At 35.9% G+C, this 24,977-nt stretch overlaps 4 protein-coding genes across 5 annotated transcripts; 2 read left to right on the top strand and 2 right to left on the bottom strand.

Moving 5' to 3' along the window:
• The first annotated feature begins 402 nt into the window (after positions 1–402).
• On the top strand, positions 403–3,447 carry LOC101890015 (ATPase family gene 2 protein homolog A). The gene is made up of 3 exons (XM_005176214.4): positions 403–959; positions 1,026–1,559; positions 1,789–3,447. Exons 1-3 carry the CDS (start codon positions 542–544, stop codon positions 3,321–3,323), a joined length of 2,487 nt encoding a protein of 828 aa, XP_005176271.1. The 5' UTR covers positions 403–541; the 3' UTR covers positions 3,324–3,447.
• Positions 3,226–17,308, bottom strand: LOC101889845 (zinc finger protein OZF). Of its 2 annotated transcripts, none has more exons than XM_020039477.2 (6): positions 17,116–17,308; positions 16,765–16,910; positions 16,192–16,696; positions 3,693–4,111; positions 3,515–3,613; positions 3,226–3,364 (listed from the first exon to the last, which is right to left on the bottom strand). In XM_020039477.2, the coding sequence occupies exons 1-6, from the start codon at positions 17,245–17,247 to the stop codon at positions 3,346–3,348; spliced, it is 1,320 nt and encodes a 439-aa protein (XP_019895036.1). In that variant the 5' UTR covers positions 17,248–17,308; the 3' UTR covers positions 3,226–3,345. The 2 variants fall into 2 exon arrangements, with proteins under 2 accessions (XP_019895036.1, XP_005176270.1); XM_005176213.4 differs by having other exon boundaries at positions 16,192–16,699.
• On the top strand, positions 9,752–14,121 carry LOC101901731 (thiamine transporter 1). The gene is made up of 2 exons (XM_005176196.4): positions 9,752–10,691; positions 13,238–14,121. The coding sequence occupies exons 1-2, from the start codon at positions 9,956–9,958 to the stop codon at positions 13,930–13,932; spliced, it is 1,431 nt and encodes a 476-aa protein (XP_005176253.1). The 5' UTR covers positions 9,752–9,955; the 3' UTR covers positions 13,933–14,121.
• Positions 17,309–19,227: 1,919 nt separating the features above from the next.
• On the bottom strand, positions 19,228–22,784 carry LOC101901559 (magnesium transporter NIPA2). The gene is made up of 3 exons (XM_011297175.3): positions 22,592–22,784; positions 22,178–22,484; positions 19,228–20,469 (listed from the first exon to the last, which is right to left on the bottom strand). The coding sequence occupies exons 2-3, from the start codon at positions 22,464–22,466 to the stop codon at positions 19,613–19,615; spliced, it is 1,146 nt and encodes a 381-aa protein (XP_011295477.1). The 5' UTR covers positions 22,467–22,484; positions 22,592–22,784; the 3' UTR covers positions 19,228–19,612.
• Positions 22,785–24,977: the final 2,193 nt, after the last annotated feature.

Raw genomic sequence — 24,977 nt, forward strand, 5'->3', positions numbered from 1 at the left:
GACTAATATCAGCACAAATGGAGCGAATTTTGGGACTTACCTTTTCATTTTGTGGAACTCGGCTCCGATATATATTTTTATATATAAATAAAATTCTTTTCCCTACGATTTGGAACGAATAAACGTTTTTACGTACCAAGAAAATCCAAAAATAAAAGCTTATTTCATGGCTTATTTATTGTGTTTGCAAAATATGCCACTCGTCATACGTAAGCATTTTAGGTATGTCAAAATAATTTCTCTTTGAAAAATGACAAGGTCGAATTCGTTGGAAAAGGGTTGCCATATGAGATTTAGCAAAGAAGTCAAATAATATTGTATTGTCATCTTTTTTTTTCTAACAAATCGTTGCTTTTATTTATTCAACTGTGTTGGCACGACTACCCTTATTATTTTTATCATTTTTACACCTGATGAGCCAACGTCGCCGTCAAAAAATTCTTCCCACTTCGTTGTCTGATTGGACTCATGCTTCTATATTTTGTAAACAAATCCAATCCATGCCGCATGAGATTCTTTGAAGATCTTAGACTCCTTAAATATGCCACCAAAATCCTCCAATAAAAAGAGTTCAAATAAAGCTGCCGCAATTTGGTATACCTGTGAAAAATGTGATGCCCACATTACGTCCAACGATCGGGAAAGACATGAAAATGTGTGTCCAATCGGAGCCGGTCAATATGAGAACAAGAAAGGTGAACCTTTGGAATACATACGCAAGGGTGTCTTCTACTCCAGCAGCATGGAGGTGAGAAAGTACGAAATAGAAACCCTAAAGGATATGCCTGAAAAATATTTAAATAATATGATATTCATATCGGAAGGGGCGATACGTTTATCTGGATTTCATATTGGGCAACAACTGCTGATCAAATCTACCAAAGAAAATGTGACATATGTGCGCAGTGTTTGGCCAATACCGGATAAATTTCTAACCACCATATTTGTCAATGAGGAGGGTAGGTATTACATTATTATTATCGGATTATAATGAATATTAAATTTAATATTTTTTTCGTTTATAGATTTCAAAAATAACTGGTCCAACTATAGGGGGCACATCTGGCAAATACAATGTCTACCCAAAGGACAGCCCGTAACTGCAAAAAGTTTAGTGTTAACAATTCACACAGAGGAACCAGAACCCATAGATTTAAATGAACAACAATTAAAAGATCTGGAACGTTTACTAAAACATGAATTGAAAAATCTTTGCTTTGCCAAAAATTCTATTATCCATTATAATTTTTTTAACAAACAATTGAAGCTCCTTGTCTTGGATGGTACAAGTGTAGCAGCAAATACGTCGAATTCTGGCGAACTTGAAAGAACTTTTGACAAATTAAGTTTGGACTCGAGCTCAGTGGGAGATATATTTAAAGTGACAAATTCAACGGAAATCAAAATTTCGAGTGATAGTTGGAAGAATTCAGATAATAATGGTCTGGAGGAGTCTGGCTACTCGATAACGAAAGATGATATTGGTGGCCTACATCCACAATTGAATATTATAGAGGAAGCAATCGATTTTGCACTGGGTTTGCGTGAGATTCCCAAAGGTAAATATCTCCCTTTTTCTGGACGTTTTTATAAATTGGACTACAATTTCGTGACCTTCTTTTTTCCAAACGATTTTAAATTATAAAAATCCTCTATTTGGAGTCTGAATACAACAGGACTATGATTGTTTTTCTATTGAAATAACATCGATTTGGAACATTTTTCAAATAATATAAAATTTAATATTAAGTTCTTTAGTTTACTTTAATTTATTTGTATTTATTACAGGTGTTAAAATATCACGCGGTCTGCTAGTTTACGGTTCATCAGGCTGTGGCAAAACAATGATGTGTGAAGCAATGTCCAGCAAGTTGTTACAACAGCAGCAACTGACAAAATCCACATTCAATCCTCTAATACTACGCTTGAATACAAGTGAATTGTTTAGCAAATTCTTGGGTGAAACAGAAAAGAATTTGAATATTCAATTTGACAAGGTCTTCCAACATTATCCCCACCCGTCGCTGGTCGTTATTGAAGATGTTCACAATCTCTGTCCGAAACAAGAAACCAATGATGTTGTAAAACGTGTAGCAATAGCATTCTTTAATTTACTCGATTCGTTGAGCCACAAGAGGGAAGCTCAAAAATGTTTTGTCCTTGCCACTACCTCCAATATTGAATTGCTAAATCCCAGTATTCGGCGATGTGGACGTTTGGATTGTGAAGTGGAGGTAGCGGCACCAACTCCAGTTGGTAGGGAAGAAATATTACACTGTTTGCTGAAGAAAGTGGAGAAACATAAACTCCGGGAGGAAGATATACATGAAATAGCTCAAATAACTCACGGTTTTGTGGGAGCCGATTTGGCTAATCTCATTTATAATGCCACACTGAAAGCCATGATAAATGCATTCAAAGCCGGCGATGTTGTACTACAAATGGAGGATATTAATTCGGCTTTGTTGATTGTCAAACCCTCTGCCATGCGTGAGGTCTTAATAGAATGTCCCAATGTGCGATGGTCTGATATAGGTGGTCAAGATGAATTGAAATTGAAGCTACAGCAAGCCATAGAATGGCCTTTAAAACATGCCGAGCAGTTTCAACGTTTGGGCATTAAACCACCTCGTGGCATATTAATGTATGGTCCTCCGGGTTGTTCCAAAACCATGATAGCCAAAGCTTTGGCCACAGAGAGTCAATTAAATTTTCTGTCTATCAAAGGCCCTGAGCTGTTCTCAATGTGGGTTGGTGAATCCGAACGGGCGGTTAGAGAAGTTTTTCGCAAAGCTCGACAAGTGGCGCCATCTATTGTCTTTTTCGATGAAATTGATGCCATTGGCGGAGAACGTTCAGAGGGAGCTTCTGGTGGTTCGGGTAGTTCGGTCAAAGAACGTGTTCTAACCCAACTTCTAACTGAAATGGATGGCGTTGAGTCCTTACAAAATGTTACCATTGTTGCGGCCACAAACCGTCCAGATATGATTGATAAAGCCCTATTACGACCCGGACGTATTGATCGTATCATCTATGTTGGCCTACCCAATGCTGAAGCAAGACGTCAAATTTTCTCAATAAAACTGAAGAAAATGCCCTTGGCAGAAGATGTGAAAATTGATGAATTGGTCCAACGTACCGAAGGTTATTCGGGTGCCGAAATACAGGCTGTATGTCATGAGGCTGCCCTCAAAACATTGGAGGAAAGTTTTGATGCAACCGCTGTAACTATGACACAATTCGATTATGCCTTAACAGTGGTGAGGCCTCGAACAAGTTCAGAGCTATTACGTTTATATGAGGAGTATCAAAAGAAAACGTAATGAATGTGAGTTGTTATTAGGTTTATAATGTTACTGGACCACTGCAAAAGAACAATTTGTAAAAGATAGGAAATATTGTTTTTTAATAAAAAAATACCACCAAAAGAAAAAACGATGTCACAAGTTTGAAGAAATGTGCCAGGACAGTTTGCTGGCCTTTCGGTAAGCATCACAGGTGTTGATTGATTTACCTTTTGTTATGCTTTTTCATGTGTCTTCTCAACGACGATGATTGAGCAAATTTCCAATAGCATGTGGGACATTCGAAAGGCTTCTCGCCACTGTGTGTTCTACAAAGAAAATCAAAAAAAAAAAAACATTTACTTTGTCAATTTCGTAGTGTGTTTTTTGTTAATCAATTCATCGAACCTCATGTGGTTGATAAGATTTGATTTCTTGCCAAAAATCTTATCACATTCGCTGCATTTATGTTTACGTACACGACGATGCACCATTGTCAGGTGGGCACTCAATGATGCATGTTTGCTAAATGATTTTCCACATATTTGACAAAAGATCTCACTGTCTTGCCGTTCATCGCTATCGATGGCTTGATGCACAGCTTGATGTCGTTTTAAATTCCGTTGCGATTTAAATGACATCTTACACATTTCACATGAATAATTACGAACGGTCGCGTGTGTCAATTTGTGTGATTTGAAATTCGATGATGTTGCAAAAAATGCCGAACAAATTTCACATTGAAAACGTTTGCGCCAATCTGTCGCATTGTGTGTAGGTTGATGCAATAAAAGTTTTGTTGATGTAATAAATTCTCGCGAGCAAAGCTGTAAAGAAGGCAAAAACAATAAGAGAAAGAGATGAAATACCGACACCGTTGACAAAATTGAGGAGAAGGCTGTTAAGAGAACTGTATATAGAAATACAGCAACGTGTATAATTACATCTGAGTATGGATATTGAGGGCAGTATATGACTTATATGGCTAAAATTATAAGAAATCAACTTGTCAGCAGATCATATTACGGCATTGTTTTTCCACAAAACGTGAGTGTTTGCTTTGTAATTATTAATAAATTAACCCTTTTCATGTCAGACTAACCAACAGAGGTTGTAACCGTAAAGATACTGTCTCACCCAACTAGCTAGACAAGAGCTATATCTAAACATAGTTGTTGCTAGTAGTTTTGACATTTATACCATTAATGGAATCTTAACTTTACTAGCCAGGACAAATTTGTGTGCATTATTTGTTAATCGAATGTAAAAGTATTGTAAAAAAACTATGCATAAAAATTCTAGGTTAGGTATGTATATTTTTGTAATTAAGTATTATTTTGAATAATTAATTGTGCCCTCAGTCATATGGCTAACGCCTTAATTTTTACATTTTTTTTTCAAAGTTTATTGAATGAAAGCAAACATGTCGGAAATAGCATAAAATTTTAGAATACGTTTAGATTTCTTTGAATTGGTCACCTTCGGCACAAATTATGGCCTTCAAACGGCCATGAAACCGTCACACGCTGCCCGAATGTTGCTCTGCGGTATTTTGGCCTATTCCCGCCGAACGGCTTGCTTGAGGTGATTGATACTTTGGCATTTTTATTGCCAACCTTGCTTTCCAAAATACTCCAGACACAATAGTCCAACGGATTGGTATCCGGAGATTTTGCTGGTCATTGTGAGCTGGAAATGAAGCGAGCAACCTCATTTTGTAATCATTCTTGGGTGGCGCGTGCTGAGTGCGATGTTGCTGAGTCCTGTTGGGATGTTCCAGTTCTGCGGCCAAAATGTTTGTGTGTCCAAGTCTTTAATACACCCTCCAGAATATTTTCGCGATAATATTCGGCATTTATTCTAATACCACGGTCGATTAATACGAGCGGAGAGCGACCATCGGCTGTTATGGCGGCCCACACCATCACCATGGCCGGCGCTTGAGTTCTGGTGGCCAACCGAAGGTGCAAATTTTCACCTGACTTCTTGGGCAAGTTAACACGATCATTTTGTTTGTTTACAAACTACTGGCCAACGAATGTTTTCTCATCGGAGAAACACAGTTCATCACTTTCGGCCAAGCGAAGCAACTTTTTAGCTCTTTTCTGTTGCACACTATCACGCTTGAATTCTATCACGAATAACTTTTTTTCTGGAAAATTCTCTCCAAAATGCTTTTGTACTGTCATTGGAATAATTTTAACAGCTGTCGGACGAGTGGCTTAGAAATGACAGCAGTCTGAAGTTGGTTGCAGTTTTTTTCATCTCACCCTGTATATATGTTTCTCAAACAGAAACCTGGAATGAATATGGAACTTATGATTTCGCATAAAATTGGATATAAATGATCGATTTTCTTGTAATTTTGCCCATATTAAATGAAGTATTAACATGGAATACTTCGGTCGACCATATACGGTAACTCACGCTCATTTTTATATTTTCCAAAAATGATCACATATTTCACATAAAGTGAAGGAAGTAACCAATATAGTGCGAAACTGGCACGTCGCAATATTTATATCATATTTATTTAGGTCCGATACGAAAGGAACAAAATTGGCTCATTCCTTCGGAACCTACTCTCTAGAAGGCAAACATATGAAAAATCATAAGAGAAGTTAAAATATATTTAAATAATCGAACATTGGCTGTGGGTATGCATCTGTCAGCCAAACCGACTGATACTTTTTAACTTGTTTTTATTTTCCATTATTTTGCGCCATACTGCTTTCGCTGTATATATAGGTAAATACAACTGTTGCATTTGGTTTTGCAATTAATCGTAATTAGGTCTGTTTAATAAAAATTTTAACAATCAAATCATTTACAGTATGATCTACGTTAATACTATCATTTAGTATATGATATTTTGAAAAAATCGTAATTTCTACCCAAATTTTCTTAGAACTATAAATAAAACAAGTAAAATAGTATGAGTTGGTTTTACCGACAGATGTATACCCCCCAGTTAGCCAATATGTTGACCCTTTGTGGGGGCGGCATTTGAAAGAGTGGACCGATATTGTCCATTTTCGCACCTGACCTAGCTCTGATGCAAATATTAGGAATTGCAAAGTTCGAGCAAAATCGGATTATCCTTTCTCTTTCTGTGCAATAAATTATTTTCTTTGAAAATTTTGACATTTTGTGGGGGGAGGTACATGTAGGAGTGCGCCGAAATTGCTCATCTCCGACCTCGATCTAGGTTTGACAATAATAATACGATGTACGAAGTTTGAATCAAATCGGATACTCTGTTCGAGAGTTATGGTGCGCACCAGCCAGACAGACAAACAGACCGATGGAAGGGCGGAGGGACATCGCTAGATCGACTCCAAATGTCCTGAAAGGGATTTAGTCCAAAGAGACCTAGGCTCTAAAAACGTTATTTCGATGAGGCACGTTTTGTCCATATTAAATGATATATACCCTCTGTAGCCATATCGCTGAGGGTATAATTACTAAAATGTCCACCTACATACAAGCAACCAAAATTGATAAATGCATTTTGAGAATAATTAAACAATTTCATGAATTATAAAATTATTTTAAGAACAATAACAAACAATAAAAATAAAAAAAAAACTTTTTTTAGAAACAAACAAATAAAACACGAGTATGGAATTTTTCTCTTGTCTTGTCGATCATAAACGAAGCACAAACAAATATCCAGTCTTTTACTAACTTAGGGGGTTAATGATTGAACAAAACATTTAAAAAAAAATCGCGTGTTTATGACATTTTGACAACTCGCTCAATTGATTGTTTTGAATTGGTACTATAAAATGACAAAAATAAAATAAATAGATAACGATTAAGCGCAAACGCTACCCCATCTCTCTATACTGCTGGGTATTTACATACATGGGCACACACAGATGTGTCTCTGTAATTAAATACTGAACACCATTTATTAGAGAAATGAATTTGAATCGTCACTTTTAATTGAAAGAGATTGCCGACAGAATTAATTCTTTATTTAATTGTTGATAGAACAATTTCGATAGAACAAGTTCGATAGATACAAATGATATGGCTGGCAATACGTAATGCCGATGACGATGATGACAAATAAAGAATGTTAAATGGCATTTTCAATTTCATTCGGTAGGCATGTGTATAACCGGCAATTGTATGTATGTGCATGTGTATAACAATCAAATATTTGGGCTTTTCGATACATTTTGTTGCAGACAAAAAAATGTTTTTTTTTTTTTCTTGATGATTTAAAAAGATGATATTAAACGGCTAAAAATATCCCTTTTAAATCAGGTTTTTAAGGCAAGCTTCATTTTGAAATTAGGCCTTTATAAGTTAAGGATTTACAGAAGACAGAAACCCAAGTGATGTTAGAATCAGGTTAACTTTTTAATCTAATTGTCGCGATAAGCGAATAATCGCAGTAGTGTCTGAACATTTTTTTCTTAACTAATTTTAAAAGATTTTTTGCCCACTAGGGTTTCATTAAAGGATTTCTGGGGAAATCTATTAACACTATGCAACACCAAAAATAATCACAGGAAAAATCCAGCAGATTATGAAAGTAGATATAAAACTTTACGTCACAAAGTAACGAAAATAGAGGGAGGTAGTTCCTCCTTTTCCACATTCTTGGAAATTTAAGGTTTAAGATCCATAGGAACACTTACATTCTAGGTATACAGTGTCTTCGGCAATATTACAGATAACGTTGCGTGGATTATTTTGGTTAAAAATTTTAATCCTCTAACCCTTAATCAAAGGATCTTTTTGGTTATTTTTATACCCTCAGGATATATATAATTTTATACGGCCAAAAGGTATCTTATCAAAATAACGGTTTTAGACCCTAGGTCTCTTTGGACCAAATCCGTTTCAGGACATTTGGAGACGATCTAGCGATATCCGTCCGTCTGTCTGTCTGGCTACTTCACACGATATCTCTCGAAGGGAGTATCCGATTTGATCCAAACTCGGTACATCGTAATGTTATTGCCAAACTTAAATCAAGTTCTGAGATGGGCAATATCGGTATACTCCTTCTGGTACCTTCCACACAAAATGTCAAAATTTTCAAAGAACAAAATTTACTGCACAGAAAGAGAAAATATAATCTGATTTTGCACAAACTTTGCATATCATAATATTTGCATAAGTTCTAGGTCACGTGCTAAAATGGACAGTACCGGTCCACCGCACATTTTGAAAAATTATAACTCTTATAAAATGTGATGTAAGTGTCCGATTGTCTTCCAATTACACACATTACAATATTTTCAATAACCTGAAGTCTGTTGTAATGATGGAATATATCGGTCCACTCCTTGTGGTACCTCCCCCACCAAGGGTCAACATTTTGAATATTCATGAAGCTCATAAAACACGAAATTAACATCCGATTTCTTTCAGACTTGGCACATCTCAATATTTCCATTCACACAAGATCTGTTATAATAATGGTAGAGATCGGACCATTCCTTCTAGTACCTCCCCCACAAAAGGTCAAAGTTTTGAATAACCAAAACCATCATAAAATAAGAAATAAGCATCCGGTTTCCTTCAAATTACACACATCACAATATTTTTATTAACCCAAGGTCTGGTGTGATGATGAGATATATCGTTCCACTCCTTCTGGTACCTCCCCCACAATGGGTCAAAATTTTGAATATTTATGAAGCTCATAAAAAACAAGATTTACATTCGATTCCATTCAAACTTGGCACATATCAATATTTTCATCAAAACAAGGTCTGTTTTAAAAATAATGAAGATCGGACCATTTCTTTTAGTACCTCCCCCACATAGGGTTCAAGATTTTGAGAAACAAAACGCTCACAAATAACGAGATAAGCATCCAACTCTCTTCAAATTTCACACATCCAAATATTTTTGCTAACGCAAGATCTGCTGTGAAGATGATGTATATCTGCCAACCACTTCGCGTACTTCTGGCACCTTGCTATATCTAAATATTTCTCTTAATCAGAAATCAGATATGAATATGATAATTATCGAAATTTATGATTTCGCATAAAATTGGATATAAACATTTGCATATACCCATATTTTTATCTGCGTTATATGAAGTATGAAAAAGGAATACTTAGGTCCGCTATATCTGTTACCTCACGCATATTTCCACACTTTCCGAACATTTACACATCTCTTATAAAGTATAGGAAGTAGTCGATATAGTCCAAATATGTCACGTTGTAATATTGATTTATTTATTTAACCGCTCTAATACACTATTTTGTTGCTTGATGATCAACCGGTTATGTTGTTGAACCCACCAAACAACAACTATTCGGAAATATGTATTTCTACGAAGAGACACACACGAAAAAACTAAAGAGTATTGGAAAATAACAATATATTTGCCAAGAGAAAGAAGAGAAGAGAATTCACACTTTTATAACGAATCTAACACAACAATCTGATGATTACTGCTAAGGTGTTAAGAGGAGGAGGAAAAATAAAAACAAAACGTTTTTAATTCACTCGTAGAAACGGCGGAGTAGCAAGACGTTCTCCGTCGCGGAAACAAACATATATCAAAAAAATAAAAAATAAAATCAAAAGTGATCGGGGGTTAATAGCATCGGCGGCAATTAAGCAAAAAAAAACATATTAACATAAAATAGCTGACAGCTTGGAAACAAGCGACAAATAGATCGGACAAAACAATGCAATCATGGTTACGTATATCCTTGCTCTTGTGCACATTTGGTTTTTTTCGCGAAATGCGTCCATCCGAACCGTTTGTTGTCGAATATCTTACCGGTCCGGATCGTAATATAACAAGTGAAGAATTGAATCGTGAAATCTATCCGTTCGGAACATATTCCGTACTCGTCCAGCTTGTTATTGTGTTTCTAATCACCGATATTTTACGATATAAGGCAATTATTATTGTTTCCGCTCTGTCGGGCATTGTTCTCTTCGGCATTTTGCTGTGGACTCGCACCGTATGGGAACTATTAATAGGTCAGGTATTCTATGGCACCTTTATGGCTAGCGAAGTAGCCTATTATACGTATATATATGCAAAGGTGGAAAAATCTCGCTATCAAATTGTCTCCGGTCATACGCGATCGGCAATATTGTGTGGCAAGTTTTTGGGCGGTGTTTTGGCCCAGGTTCTGGTATCAACTGATACTTTGGATTATCGTGAATTACATTACATATCGTTTGCTTCACAAATCTTATCACTATTCGTGGCGATTGCACTGCCGAGTGTTAGCCAAAGTATATATTTTTATAAGACGACAACTGATGTTGATGGTGTTGGCGCTGTTGATGATGGTAATAAAGATAAAGGTGAAAACATTGAAGGAACGCCACAACAAATCCAATCGCCTGATGAATTGGAAAATGGATGTGCCGCGGAGAACCACAATAATAAAATTGTTGAGCGAAGTGGTAAGTTCTCTAGGTGGTATGAATGTAGAAATTTAATTGTGGTAATGAAATTAAAATATCTTTGAGAACGAAAACAAAAGAGAACATCTATTTTCTCTGCTAACTATGAACCTATTTCTGTAGGACGATTCGAGAGTGAATGCAAAAGAAACAAGTAAAATAGTATCAGTCGGTTTTGCCAACAGATGTATACCCCCAGCCTTGAGTTATGATCATTGGAAGTGTTGATCCTTTATGGGGGAGGTTCCGAAGCAGTTGGCCAATTCAGATCTTACCTAAGACTGACAAAAAATATTAAAACGTGCCAGATTTGGACTATATCGACTACTTTCTATACTTTGAGTGAGATATGTGCAAATTTATGGAAAATGTGAAAATATGCGTGAGTTAACAGTTATAGCGGACCGCGAAGTATTCCATTTTCATAATTCATCTAATACAGATAAAAATATCGATATAAGCAAAATTTGAAGGAAATCGAAAATTTATATCAAATTTTATGCGAAATCATAAATTTCGATAAATCACATATTAATATCAGATTTCTGGTAAAGAGAAATATTTGTTTCGCAGGTTATGACAGATACAGTATTGAAAATTGTGATCCTTTGTGGGTGAGGTACCAGAAGGGTTTCGAAGTTATATATCATCATCACATCAGTTCTTGTGTTAGCAAAAATATTTGTATGTAGGAAATTTGAGGAGATGGATGGATTTGGACGCTTATTTCGCTTTCTTTGAGCGTTTTGTTTTTCAAAATCTTGAACCCCATGTGGGGGAGGTACTATAAGAAATGTCCCGATCTCTACCATCTTTATAAAAGATATTGTGTTGGTAGAAATATTGAGATGTACCAATTCTGAATGGAATCGGACGTTAATTTCCCTTTCTATGAGGTTCATGAATGTTCAAAATTTAGACCCTTTTGTGGGGAAGGTATCTGAGGGAGTGAACCGATATATCCCATCTCCGAACAAGACCTTGGGTCAATACAAATATTGTGAAGTGTGTAATTCGAAGAGGACCGGATGCTTATTTCAGATTTTATGATAGGTTTTGTTATTCAAAGCTTTGTCCCTTTGTGGGGGAGGTACCAGAAGGAATGGTCCGATCTCTACCATCTTTGTAACAAATCTTGTGTTGTTATAAATATTGAGATGTGCCAATGGAATCGGATGTTAATTTCGTGTTTTATGAGCTTCGTGAATATTCAAAATTTTGGCCGTTTGTGGGGGAATTACCAGAAGGAGTAGACCAGTATATTCCATTTTCACACCGGACCTCGGATTAAAAAAAAATATTGGGATGTGTGTAATATCTGGACTACCGGTCGCTTATATCACATTTTATAAGAGTTATAATTATTAAAAATGTTAACCCTTGGTGGGTGAGGTACTGGATGGAGTAGACCGATATTGTTCATTTTCGCACCTGACATAGCACTGATGCAAATATCATGGTACAATAAAAAGGTAAGGTAGAGCTCCCAGCTGATTACAATTTTTTTCTAAGTGTGCCCGACTTCTGCCAATTTTGTGAATGTATTTGTTGTTTTGAAAAATAAAAACAAAATATTTTCAAAATCAATGATTGGAAGAAACTTAAATTGCGGGGCGCGCATTAATAATGTTAACCACATTTGAAATGGAATTGAAAGATTGAACACTTAGGATCATATTTTTGAGAGAGCATTCAGACATTTCATTCATCTTTCGCGCTATTTTACTCATTTTAGAAATTAACAAAAAATATTAAATAAATGAAAACAACTTGTTGGATATAATATTGAATAATTCTGACAGGAAGCGGGCATAGCCTCAGAGCTGTATTTTTGATGTTTTACGAAGCTGTTCTACCTCCTTATTGTACCATGGCAAATATTAGAATTGGCAAAGTTGGAGCAAAATCGGGTTATCATTCCACTTTCTGTGCAGTAAATTATTTTCTTCGAAAATGTTGATATTTTGTGTGGGAGGTACCAGAAGGAGTGCACCGATATTGGCCATCACCGAATTCGATCTAAGTTTGATAATAATATTACGATGTACCAAATTTCGAATAAATCGGATACTTTCTTCGAGAGTTATCATACGCAACAGCCAGACAGACGAACGGACTCCAAATGTCCTGAAACGGATTTGGTCTAAAGAGACCTAGGGTTTAAAACCGTTATTTCGATGAGGCACGTTCTGGCCATATCAAATGATATATACCTTCTGTAGCCATATGACTGAGGGTATAAAGAATGGTATAGCTATTGTATTTCAAGAAATGGAATTAAATCACAAAACGTCATATCGGATTTGACACTAGTATTGCTATAGAGACATTGAAAAAACTGGAAGGTTGTCCCACAAAAAAATACTTTTAAAAAATTAACGATTTTGATTTGGCAGACCTTGAAAAATACTTCTAAAAGCCTGCGGTTATATTTTTGCCTTTGAAATAGAATTTAAAAACACTATTCTGACTTAGGTATTACCTATGAAAGACTAAATAATTTTTTAATATTAACTAAAATATCATTTTTATTAAATTTTTTGCAGACTCATCGACCAGCAATGATGTTCAACCGAAATTCTCCTGGAGAAATGCCTCGCGACTTCTGCTGCAACATACTGTGAGTGCCTACACAAATCCCACGGTCTTAAAATGGAGCATTTGGTGGGCATTGGCCACATGTGGTCAACTGCAAGTTATTTCATATGCTCAAATTCTATGGAAAGAAATCGATGAAAATCACGAGAGTTACTATAATGGTGCCGTCGAGGCGACAGTTACTCTGTTAGGTGCTGTTGGTGCGATGACTGCGGGCCTTATGAATGGTGTCTTTCGTTCTCAGTGGATTCTAACAATATGTTCGATACTCATGGGAGCATTTATGATAATATCGGCTGTAACGAATATCCTCTGGGTGGCATATGCCATGTATGTTATGTTCGGTATTTTGTATTTCTTTGTCATAACCATAGCCAGTGCCATAGTGGCACGTAATTTAAGCGATGATAGTTTTGGTCTAATATTTGGCATAAATACTTTAATAGCTCTTATACTGCAAACAATTTTGACATTAGTTGTTGTTACCGATGCCGGTTTGGGTCTATTGCCACGCGACCAATATATTGTATATGGTTCATATTTTGTAGTATTAGCTATAATTTTTGTAGCCGTTGTTATTGTAGAGCAATTTACGAAATGTACAAAGAAATCGAAAGATTTGGATGTGAAATCTATTCAATAATTTTCGAATAGAGTTATACAAATATTTCTATTAACAACATTCTTTAGACATTGAACGACAAATCAGGGATTTTTACATCTAGTATATATTCCTCATATTGTATACGTTGTTTTTTTTATAGTTTTAAGTATATAGGTTTATCGAAATATTTTTATTTTTAACAATAAAAAATATGAAAAGAAATGTCGTGATTTTTTCATGCAGAAAAAAAATATATTTTTTAAATTATATAGATTATATTTATTATTTTTCCAGAACCTGTGAGAAACTATTAGTTCTGCTACTCTTTTTCTGTATCATAAAGGGAAAATCGGCTATCGCAATAAAAACTTTAACATTGTTGCAGTTCTGGAACAGACCATATTTTGACATTTTATTATAATTCTTTATTATAATTTTAAATATAACTATTGTTTTTATATTAATTATAAATATTAATTTCTATGAAGTCAAAGGCGGGACCGACTATATGATAGCCTACACCACTATGCATATTTAGTAGAGCTCCGTAACAAAATAATTTATTTGAAGTAGATCATACCACCTATCAATATTTGGCTTTAGTAGCCATAATCTGGTTTCAATGGAACTAATACAGGGTGAAATAAAAAAAATTGCAACAAAGTCAAAAGCCATTTTTTTAAATTTTATTGAATGAAAGCAAAAAATATCGGAAATAGCGTCAAATATTAGAAAAAGTTGAAATTTGTTCGAATTCGTCACCTTTGGCAAGAATTACGGCCTTCAAACGGCCAATAAAAACCGTCACCCACTGCCCGAATGTTGCTCTGCCAACCTTGCTTTCCAAAATACTCCAGACACAATAGTCCAACGGATTGGTATCCGAAAATTTTGTAAGCATTCTTGGGTGGCGCGTGCTGAGTGCGATGGTGCTGAGTCCTGTTGGAATGACCAAGGTCTGCGGCCAAAATGTTTGCGTGCCCAAGGCTTTAATACACCTTCCAGAATATTTTCTCGATAATATTCGGCATTTATTCTGATGCCACGGTCGATTAATACGAGCGGAGAGCGACCATCGACTGTTATGGTGGCCCACACCATCACCATGACCGGCACTTGAGTTCTGGTGGCCAACCGAAGGTGCACATTTTCAGCTGGCCTCTTTGGCAAGTAAACACGATCATTTTGTTTGTTTACTAACTGCTGGACAACTAATGTTTTCTCATCGGAGAAAACCATATTCGGCAGTTCACCACTTTCGGCCAAGGAAGCAACTCTTTAGCTCTTTCGAGTCTATTTTCTTTCTGTTGCGGTGTAAGTTTTAATGGGTTTACTCCGAGCTCATTTTTCAATATTTGCTGAATGGAATATTGCGATATGTTCAGCTCATGAGCCATTTTTCGGCAACTGTGACGCGGGTTTCGATCAAGTCGCTTCTTTACTTCTCGGACAATTTCTTCTGATGCTACAGTTTTTGTCTGTCCCACTTCTTTGACGTCGGGCTACGCTACCAGGATCACGGTAACTAGCGATGGTACAAGACACAAAATATTTATTCACATTTAAATGCCGGAGTGCTCTAACCATAGCCACTTGTGGTTTCGCAGCCAAATATAAACAAATCACACTATCACGCTTGAATTCTATCTCGAATAACTTTTTTTATGGAAAATTCTGATCAAAATGCTTTTGTACTCTTGTAAGCAATATAATGAGCTGTCACTGGAATAATTTTAACAGCTGTCGGACGAGTGGCTTAAAAATGACAGCAGTCTGAAGTTGGTTGCAGTTTTTTCATCACACCATGTATAAATGGGAGCTATAGCTACATCTAAACCGATTTTCTCCAAATTTGATGTACTTTCTTCCAGACTCAATTTTGTGGGATGTACCAACATTTAGGTCATTTGGACTTATATTGGCGATTTGGTGCCCAACTAACCCGAAATCGGTGGAAGATCTATATGGGAGCTATATGTAAATCTGACCCGTTTTTCACCAACTTTAATAGGGTTCGTCCTTGGGCCAAACAAATATTGTTTGGAAAATTTCATCCCAATCGGATAATAAATGCGCCCTACATTTTGTTCACAAGAATGGACAGACGGACGGACATACATAAATCGACTCAGAAAGTGATTCTATGAAGATCCCCAAAAGTAACTATGGGTCCAACTCGCTTCCTTCTCCATGTTACAAACAAATACACAAAGACATAATACCCTTACCAATATGTGGTGTAGGGTAAAAAAACTCCATAGCTTTACTATTTAAATAGCATTTTTAATTTCTACTTACCTCACATTTAAATGGCCTTTCTCCGGTGTGGACACGTTTGTGTATCAACAAATAACCCTTGTAGTGGAAAACCTTTCCACAATCTAAGCATTTATCTGGTATTTTTAGAGTTTTCTTAACACTTCGCCCTTGACCCTTTGTTGACTCATGTATTCTCTTTTTCCCCTCCACTTGCTGCTGCATTTCACAAAGACTATTTCCACTATTCTTATTTTCATATCGCTTTTCCTCATCATGAGACGTCCCAATTAAGGTAGCATCCATTGATACACTTGAATTTCTACCAAACACCTCACTTAACGTTTCATCAGCCTCCGAGCGCGTTAGGCTACTAACATCGATTTCAACGTCATTTAACAACTCCACATCGTCACCGACAACTTCAACTATATCATTGGTGACATCACGATAGAACATCATATCGCATAGATTTGCAACTGACACACTATCATCGGGTGTTTCCAGGGGCTTGGGTGAGATGGATATATTCAGCACCGAACCCAGACTGCTACGAAGATACATGGAAATATTAAAAACACATGAAAAAAGTAGTTAAAATACTTGGCAACCTACCTCATCGTAGATTGTGATGGAATACCAAAGAAATATTCTCTCAAACGTCGTTCAGAAGCCTCAGCCAATTGTTGTAGATTGTAGGCATCCAAGAGGCGATATAAGCAGGATTGACACAGAAGGGCGGGAAAGGCATCATCGTTTGTCTGAGGAAATAGAAGAGAGAATTATTAGAGATAGATATTTTATCGACCCAAATATATGGAAAAATTTGTTATAATTTAAAAAAAAATGCTTTAATTTAAACAAAGACACTATGTTCTGGAACAAATTAAACACATTAAACATCACAACATCACAGTATCTCTCTTCAAATCTTAGCCACAAGTCAATCATGGACCTTAAACTTACATTAAAATTGGCTATTTTTAGCTTCTGCATCATTTCAATGGGTCGTATTAAAAATGTTGGACTATAGATGGAAACAAGGATGTCGCTTTTCAAACAAATGCGACAGATTTTGTGCAGTGACAATGATTCCATTTCTAATAATATTGGCCAGGTAATTTGTAAATGAACATTTCACCCTTCAAATCCTTTCTACTTGTATTCGTAAACAAAATAAGTAATGTCCTTATTATCTTTAAACTTTGTTTCCTGTTGGAAAGAGTGATGAAGCCACTATTAGTGCGTAACGTGTCGTAGCATATCAAAGTGTTACAAATTTTAAAGCATACTTTTAGGAGTGGAATGAAACGAAACAATTGGATTTTTTGTTTTGTAGTGGTTCTTATGATCTCGTTTTAAAAGAAAGTGTAATTCTCAATTCAGCAGATAACAAGTAATATGGTATCAGTCGGTTTGGCCGACAGATGTAAACCCCCAGCCTTAAGTTATGATTATTCAAACTGTTGATCCTTTATGTGAGAAGTTCCGAAGCAGTTGGCCAATATTGACCAATTCGTATCTGACCTAAGTCTGATAAAAATATTACAACGTGCCAGATTTGGACTACATTGACTACTCCCTAAACTTTATAAGAGATATGTGTAAAGTTTTGGAAAATGTGGAAATATGCGTGATGTAACAGATAAAGCGGACCGAAGTATTCCATTTTCATACTTCATCCAATATAGATAAAAATATCAGCGTATGCAAAATTTGAAGGAAATCGAACATTTATAACCAATTTAATGCGAAATCATGAATTTCGATAATTTACATATTCATATCAGATTTATGGTAAAAAGATATATTTAAATATAGCAAGTTGTAAAGTTGTTTGGCAAGTTGGCTGATCTTGCGTTAGGAAAAATATTTGGGTTTGGGAAATTTGAAGAGAGTTGGATGCTTATTTCGTTTCCTTTGAGCGTTTTGTTTTTCAAAGTCTTGAACCCTATGTGGAGGAGATACCAGAAGAAATGGTCCGATCTCTGCCATCTTTATAACAGATCTTATGTTGATGGAAATATTGAGATGTAGCAAGTCTGGAATGGATGTTAATTTCGTGTTTTCTGAGCTTCAAAATTTTGACCCTTTGTGGGGGAGGTACCAGAAAGAATGGTCCGATCTCTACCATCTTTATAACATATCTTGTGCTGATAGAAAAATTGAGATATGTTAAGTCTGAATGGAGTCGGATTTTAATTTCGTGTTTTCTGAGCTGCATGAATATTCAAAATTTTGACCCTCTGTGTGGGAAGTACCAGACGGAGTGGACCGATATATTCCATCTTCACACCAGACCTTGGATTAATAAAAGTATTGTGATGTGTGTAATTTACAAAGTTGGAGCAAAATCGGACCTCTTTTCTCTTTCTGTGCAACAAAATATTTTCTTTGAAATGTTGCATTTTTGTGGGGGAGGTGCCAGAAGGAGTGGACCGATATTGTCCATCTCCGAAATCGATCTAAGTTGGACAATAATATTACGATGTACCAAGGTTGGACCAAATTACATACTCCTTTCAAGAGTTATCAAGCGCACCAGACTTACATCGGTAGATCGACTCTAAATGTCCTGGAACGGATTTGGACCAAAGAGACCTGTGGTCTAAAACCGTAATTTCGATGAGGCATGTTTTGGCCGTATCAAAGAGAAAGAATCTTCATCTCCTCACTATAGTCCTGATAAGGCACCAGTTTTCATGTCTGTGTTTTGAATAGCCTGAATACTACTTCATTGTGAAGCATTACTTTTCGTGACTGGACGACAAACCCTCTTTGTCTGCAGCCAAGTGATGCCTAATTAATCCACTAGGCTATTCGATAAAAAGTGGTCGTAATGTTCTGTCTATCGACCAGCACATTAAGTTGCACTCTCAGCTCCTCAATCCATGTGAAGAATGGCAAAAGAGCTAAATTTGAACGTATGTCATCAACAGAAGTATCCTATGTCATCCCAATAAGTAAGCGGTACAAAATTTTCAAAAATATTATTAATTTTATTTGCATGGGTAAGTACCGACGTTCAAACACCCCATCCATTTGGAATTTATTAATGAAAAAGCAAATTCAAATCCATACTTTTTTATAGACTCTGGGAATATAGTCTTTATTCTCAATAAAAATATTTGTTCTTTTTTCAAAAAAAAATGTTCTTACAATGCTAGCTTATACAAATATACAAAACAAAAAAGAAAAAGCAAATGAATGTATAAAGGACTTAGACTTATTTCATAGGACTTTGGATTAGGTCTTCTACATCATTAACAATGTATAAATATTTTTTAAAATCACACCAACAACAATTTCGTTAAAAATAGTATAATAACACAAAACAGCAATGTTCGAGGGGGGAAAGGAAGGAGAAAGAGAGAAAAGGAAAGTGGAGTATGGTAAAGTGAAAAGGCCTTGAAGTATTTTATCAATTAATAGCAGTGGGTTACACTTGATAACGTTGCTTATGTCATGCTGTACGATAAATATCTCCCGATCCATAGGTATAACGACGATCCTTGAGTGTTGGTTCTTCCACCATTACTTCATCATCGTATTGATTAAGTTTCTGCATCTTGGGACGCATAATGCCGCGTACATCATTCAACGATACATCCATATCCTTAAACGCGTTTAACATAAATACTGCACTTATGACTACAAGGAATCCACAAATATCACCCAATATATCTTCGAAACGCATGTGAGTGAATTCTTTGAATAATATCGCCGAAGCTGTGATGACCAATGTTGTAAACATCACATAGTATATGGGAGTTACAATGCCCGTATTGAAGATATCCAAAGCCTTGTTCAAATAATTCATTTGTATGGCAATAAATGTTACCGTGACAAGTATTAAAAACCATGGCATCCAGGTGGCAAAATCATTTGTTCCCGCTATTGTATCACGTATGGCCAAACCCAAGGCCTTGCATGACATTACCGTCAACGAACCAATTCCCGAGCATAGGAATATATAGATCACCACATTGTTATGACCATGTCGTGGTGCAACAAAAAATGCCACAAATATTGTTGAGCCAATAATTAGAATGACATAAAATATAAAGCCAGGATCTTGTAATTTCTCGAACAGAACTTGCAAATCTTCAATTTCTTTTTCCTTGGGTGAGTGTATGACAATAATCGTTGAACCCACAATGCACAGGAAACAGCCGAGTTTGCCAAGTAAGTTAAGTTTTTCGTTGAGGAATTGTGATGCCATAACTGCAGATATGATAACACTCAAGGCGCCCAACGGGGTTACCAGCGAGGCAGGTGCAAAAGCATATGCGGCGAAATTTGCCGCCTCTCCAAGGCCCACTAGAAATAAAGTAAGGTAAAAATTTGCATTAAAATATACATATTTATTATTGTAGTCAGAATAAATTTAAAAATCTTAAAAGTATGAAGAAATAAACTGTCAAGGAAAGAATTCAACAACTTGGAAATTCGTAGAAAAAACTCCCATCATTAACAGGGTGAGATGAAAAAACTGCAACCAACTTCAGACTGTTGTCACCTCTAAGCCAATCTCCCGACAGCTGTTAGAATTATTCTAGTTTACAAGCGTACAAAAGCATTTTGGTGAGAATTTTCCAGAAAAGTTATTCGTGATGGAATTCAACCGTGATAGTGTGAGTTTTTTATATTTGGTTGGCAAACCACAAGTGGCTATCGTTAGAGCACTCCAGCATTTAAACGTAAATAAATCATTTGTGTCTCGTGCCATCGCTCGTTACAGTGATACTGGTAGCGTAGCCCGACGTCAAGGAAATAGACGGAAGTAAACAGCAACATTAGAAGAAATGGTTCGAAAAGTAAAGAAGCGACTCGATCGAAACCAGCATCGCAGTGGCCGAAAAGTGGCCCGTGAGCTGAATATATTGCAATATTCCATTCGGCAAATATTGAAAAAAGAGCTCGAGGTAAAGCCATTGAAATTCCAAAAAGTGCAAGAACTTACACCGCAACAGAAAGAAAATAGACCGAAACAGAATTTGGTTTTCTCCGATGAGAAAATATTCGTTTTGTCCTGCAGTTTTTAAACAAACAAAATGATCGTGTTTACTTGTCAAAGAGGTGAGCTGAGTGCACCTTCGGTTGGCCACCAGAACTCAAGCGCCGGCCATGGTGATGGTGTGTGCCGCCATAACAGCCGATGGTCGTTCTCCGCTCGTATTAATCGACCATGGCATCAGAATAAATGACGAATATTATCGCGAAAATATTCTGGAGGGTGTATTAAAGCCTTGGGCACGCAAACATTTTGACCGCAGACCTTGGACATTGCAACAGAACTCGGCACCATCGCACTCAGCACGTGCCACACAAGAATGGTTATAAAATGAGGTTCCTCGCTTCATTTTCAGCGCATAATGGCCGCCTGGAGTATTTTGGAAAGCAAGGTTGGCACTAAAAAATACCAAAGTGCCGAACACCTCAAGCGCTTCGCCGAGAATGGGCCAAGATACCACAGTGCAACATTCCAGCAGCGTATGACGGTTTCATTGGCCGTTTGAAGGTCATAATTCGTGCCAAAGGTGACCAATTCGAACAAATCTAAACATATTCTAAAATTTGATGCTATTTCCGACGTTTTTTGTTTTCATTCAAAAAAATCTTTAAAAAAATGTAAAAATGCTGGAGTTTTACCTTGTTGCAGTTTTGTTTTATCTCACCCTGTATTCAATAGGCAGAATACCTTCTACAAGACTATTAGAAAGAGTTCTTTTCAAAGGTCATGAGAGATCGGGTGTACTTTGAAAGCTACAAAGGGAAATGGGGCTCTAAATTTGATGTTCATATTTGAACTTTGAAATTCTCTGCTACATCGAAGATTCTAGTTCATTATAGGAAGCAAAGAAACCTTATTTAGGACAACGCCCTGTGCACTTTTACACGAACAAAGATGATTACATATTAGCATGTGCCAGAACAATAAGTACCATTGTAACATCTCAAAGAATTGCTTTTCTTTCGACATAAGCAAAACAAAAATCAACATCATTCAGCAATACAATTCACTTACTTGTCAACAAACCAGCCCACCATATCCACTCCTTCAAATAACCAAAACCCCCGGCCGATGCCCTTAGTTCGCCATGACGATTGAGACGCATCAATCCCTTTTTCTTAATAATAAAGCTAGAACCAATGAAGAAACACGAACTGATTGCCAGGCCAACACCAATATAGAAATCCGTTTGCCCATACAATTCGGATAGAGAGGGCGATGAAACATTGCCGCTACTGGCGACAGCATTGTTGGCATCTGTCACCATCGACGGTGAGGCGTCTGCACCAGCTTCAACAGTCATTTGTTTTCGATTAATTTACTGCAAGAGAAAAACTGTAGATAAAATTGTAAATTGTCTTGTCTTATCGCGAATTTCCTTCAATTTATGAGACGTGAAAGCCCCCCAGCACTCAGTCCATGACTCACATTCGATTGTTTTGTAATTTATGTTAAGAACTCCAAATTGGATTTGTTTTTTAAATACGGTTATATATGGATATGTTCAATTCGTTTGTAAATCGTTAAATCACAGCTTTGTTATGTTATTCCATATTTACTATTTTGTTATTATTATTATTTTTTTTATTTGACTGCTTGATTGGCTTCAAGGTAGATCTAACAGGCAGCGATGCCAACTTAGTGCTTTTCGCGCTATTTATGGTGCTTTTTAGACCCCCTAAAACGCCAAAATAGTGGGCATAGCGCGAAACGAAAAAAAAGCACTGTACGTACGCTTTTCATCTTTTCTGTTGGTGCTTCTAGCGCGTTTTAGATTTTTAAATATAACAATGTTTATACATTCGAATATTTTGATAGTATGACATCTACTTGTCGCAAGTTCTTTACGTGTCATTCCTGTCATTGAAGTTCTTTTGTTTACTCTTTTTTAATAAACCATAATAAAATGAAGAATTTTGTGTATTATAAACCAATTGAAGGAAAAGTGAAATGAACGAGAAAAAAACGTAAGTTTATACATGGCTGCTTTCTTGTACGAGTTTACAAAACTTCAACTGAATTTGAAGCTATGGGTTTTATGGTTGAACATAATTGTTTGTAAAAATGTATATGTCTGCAAGTTTTAACCACATGTAAAATGTTCCTAATATATCATATTTTTTTAAAAATATGTATGCACTTATATACATGAAATATTTATATATGTTGTTGTTGATTTAAGACACATTTTTCAATGGAATTGTCTGCAATTCTACACAAGGAGTTCTTTGTGAGTACTTTACCCCCTGAAATAGAATTGTCGGTAAGGTCCACAATATCGTATATCCTCAATATATCGGCATCTTCCGATATTGGGTATTTTTGTAGATTTTAACAGAATTTTTAATGGATTTTTTTTTTGTAAATTTCCTAATTCGTTTTAAATGGTGGAGGGTATTCAAAGTTCGGCCCGGCCGAACTTACTGCTTTTTTACTTGTTTAAAAATATGTATGCGCTTATATATATGAAATGTTTATTTTGTTGTTGCAAAATGGTCAGGCTTTATCTCTTTATTGTTGTTTTTATGAAAACAACGTTTGTTCAATGAAATGTTTATATAAGATACGATCTAAATTTTTGAATAAAACAGTATTTAGTTTTAAAAAAAGTGTTTTATTGACAATTTTGGTTAGAAAAAAATACATAGCGCTTTTTACGCTTTTTTAAGGAAAATTTTTACGCCATTTACGCTTTTCTGGTTTTTAATTACGCTTTTAGCTCTCAAAATGTTGGCATCACTGCTAACAGGTAACCGCATCGGCGAATTGCTACAACAAAGCAACTTTTGTGGTCCCCTCAAATGTCAAAATTGACATCTAAGGCGAAAAACATAGATTCGCCATGACATTTAAAGGTTGCGGCAAATTTGTTTCAATCAATCAGAAACGAGGTGTTTGTTTACATTTTATTTTGTGTGCCTCTCGTCGTAAACGAACTTCGCAATAAAAGTTTTTATTGTAAAACAAATAAGAGTAAAATAAGTATTAATTGTAGTATTGCGATATTTTTTAAACCAAGAAAATTATAATGACTATATTTTACTGGTTTAAACCGAAAGTTTTCCGGAACTGCGAATGACAAGAGTCGAATTCTTGCACCACTTCCCGTGATGTGCTTTGGGAATCTTATATGTTGAGGCTAACTTAATTCTTAAAGCTGCACTCCATTCTATACTCCTTCCTTCATTTTCTTTTAATTATTTTTACTGGTTTCACTCTTAACTTGCTCTTAAATTATTTGAAATATTATATATTATAAAAATATTTTTAGGGAAGACAACATAAACGAATTTGTTGTTGCATTCATTTAGGGCGAATTCGCCATTACAACAATTTGTTTTGACATTTAATGGTGCCGAAGGAATGGGCCAATATTATCCACTTCGTATCAGACCCAAAAATATGATATAAATATTCCAACGTTCCTGGTATGGATTATATCGACTCACTCACTAATTTTTAGAAAATGTTAAAAAGTGCGTGATGTACCATATAGAGTCTACTGAAATATTCCATTTTTATACTTCATCTGATATTGAGCGAAATATAATATGGGGCAAAATTACAAGAAAGGATATTTATGTCCAATTTTATGCGAAGTCATAAATTCCGATAAATGTCATATTCATATCAGGCTTCTTATTGAGAGAAATATTTGACATAGCAAGTAGTAAAGTATTGCTAAATTGTCTAAATTGTTTCGAAAGTTATGACAGATAAAATTATTTAAAATTGACCCTTTGTGGGTGAGGTACCAGAAAGGATTCGCAGATATATATCGACTTCATAACAGATCTTGTGTTAGCAAAAATAT

The sequence above is a fragment of the Musca domestica genome, unplaced genomic scaffold (genome assembly GCF_030504385.1).
Source record: "Musca domestica strain aabys unplaced genomic scaffold, Musca_domestica.polishedcontigs.V.1.1 3, whole genome shotgun sequence".
In the NCBI taxonomy this organism is placed as follows: Eukaryota; Metazoa; Arthropoda; class Insecta; order Diptera; family Muscidae; genus Musca; species Musca domestica.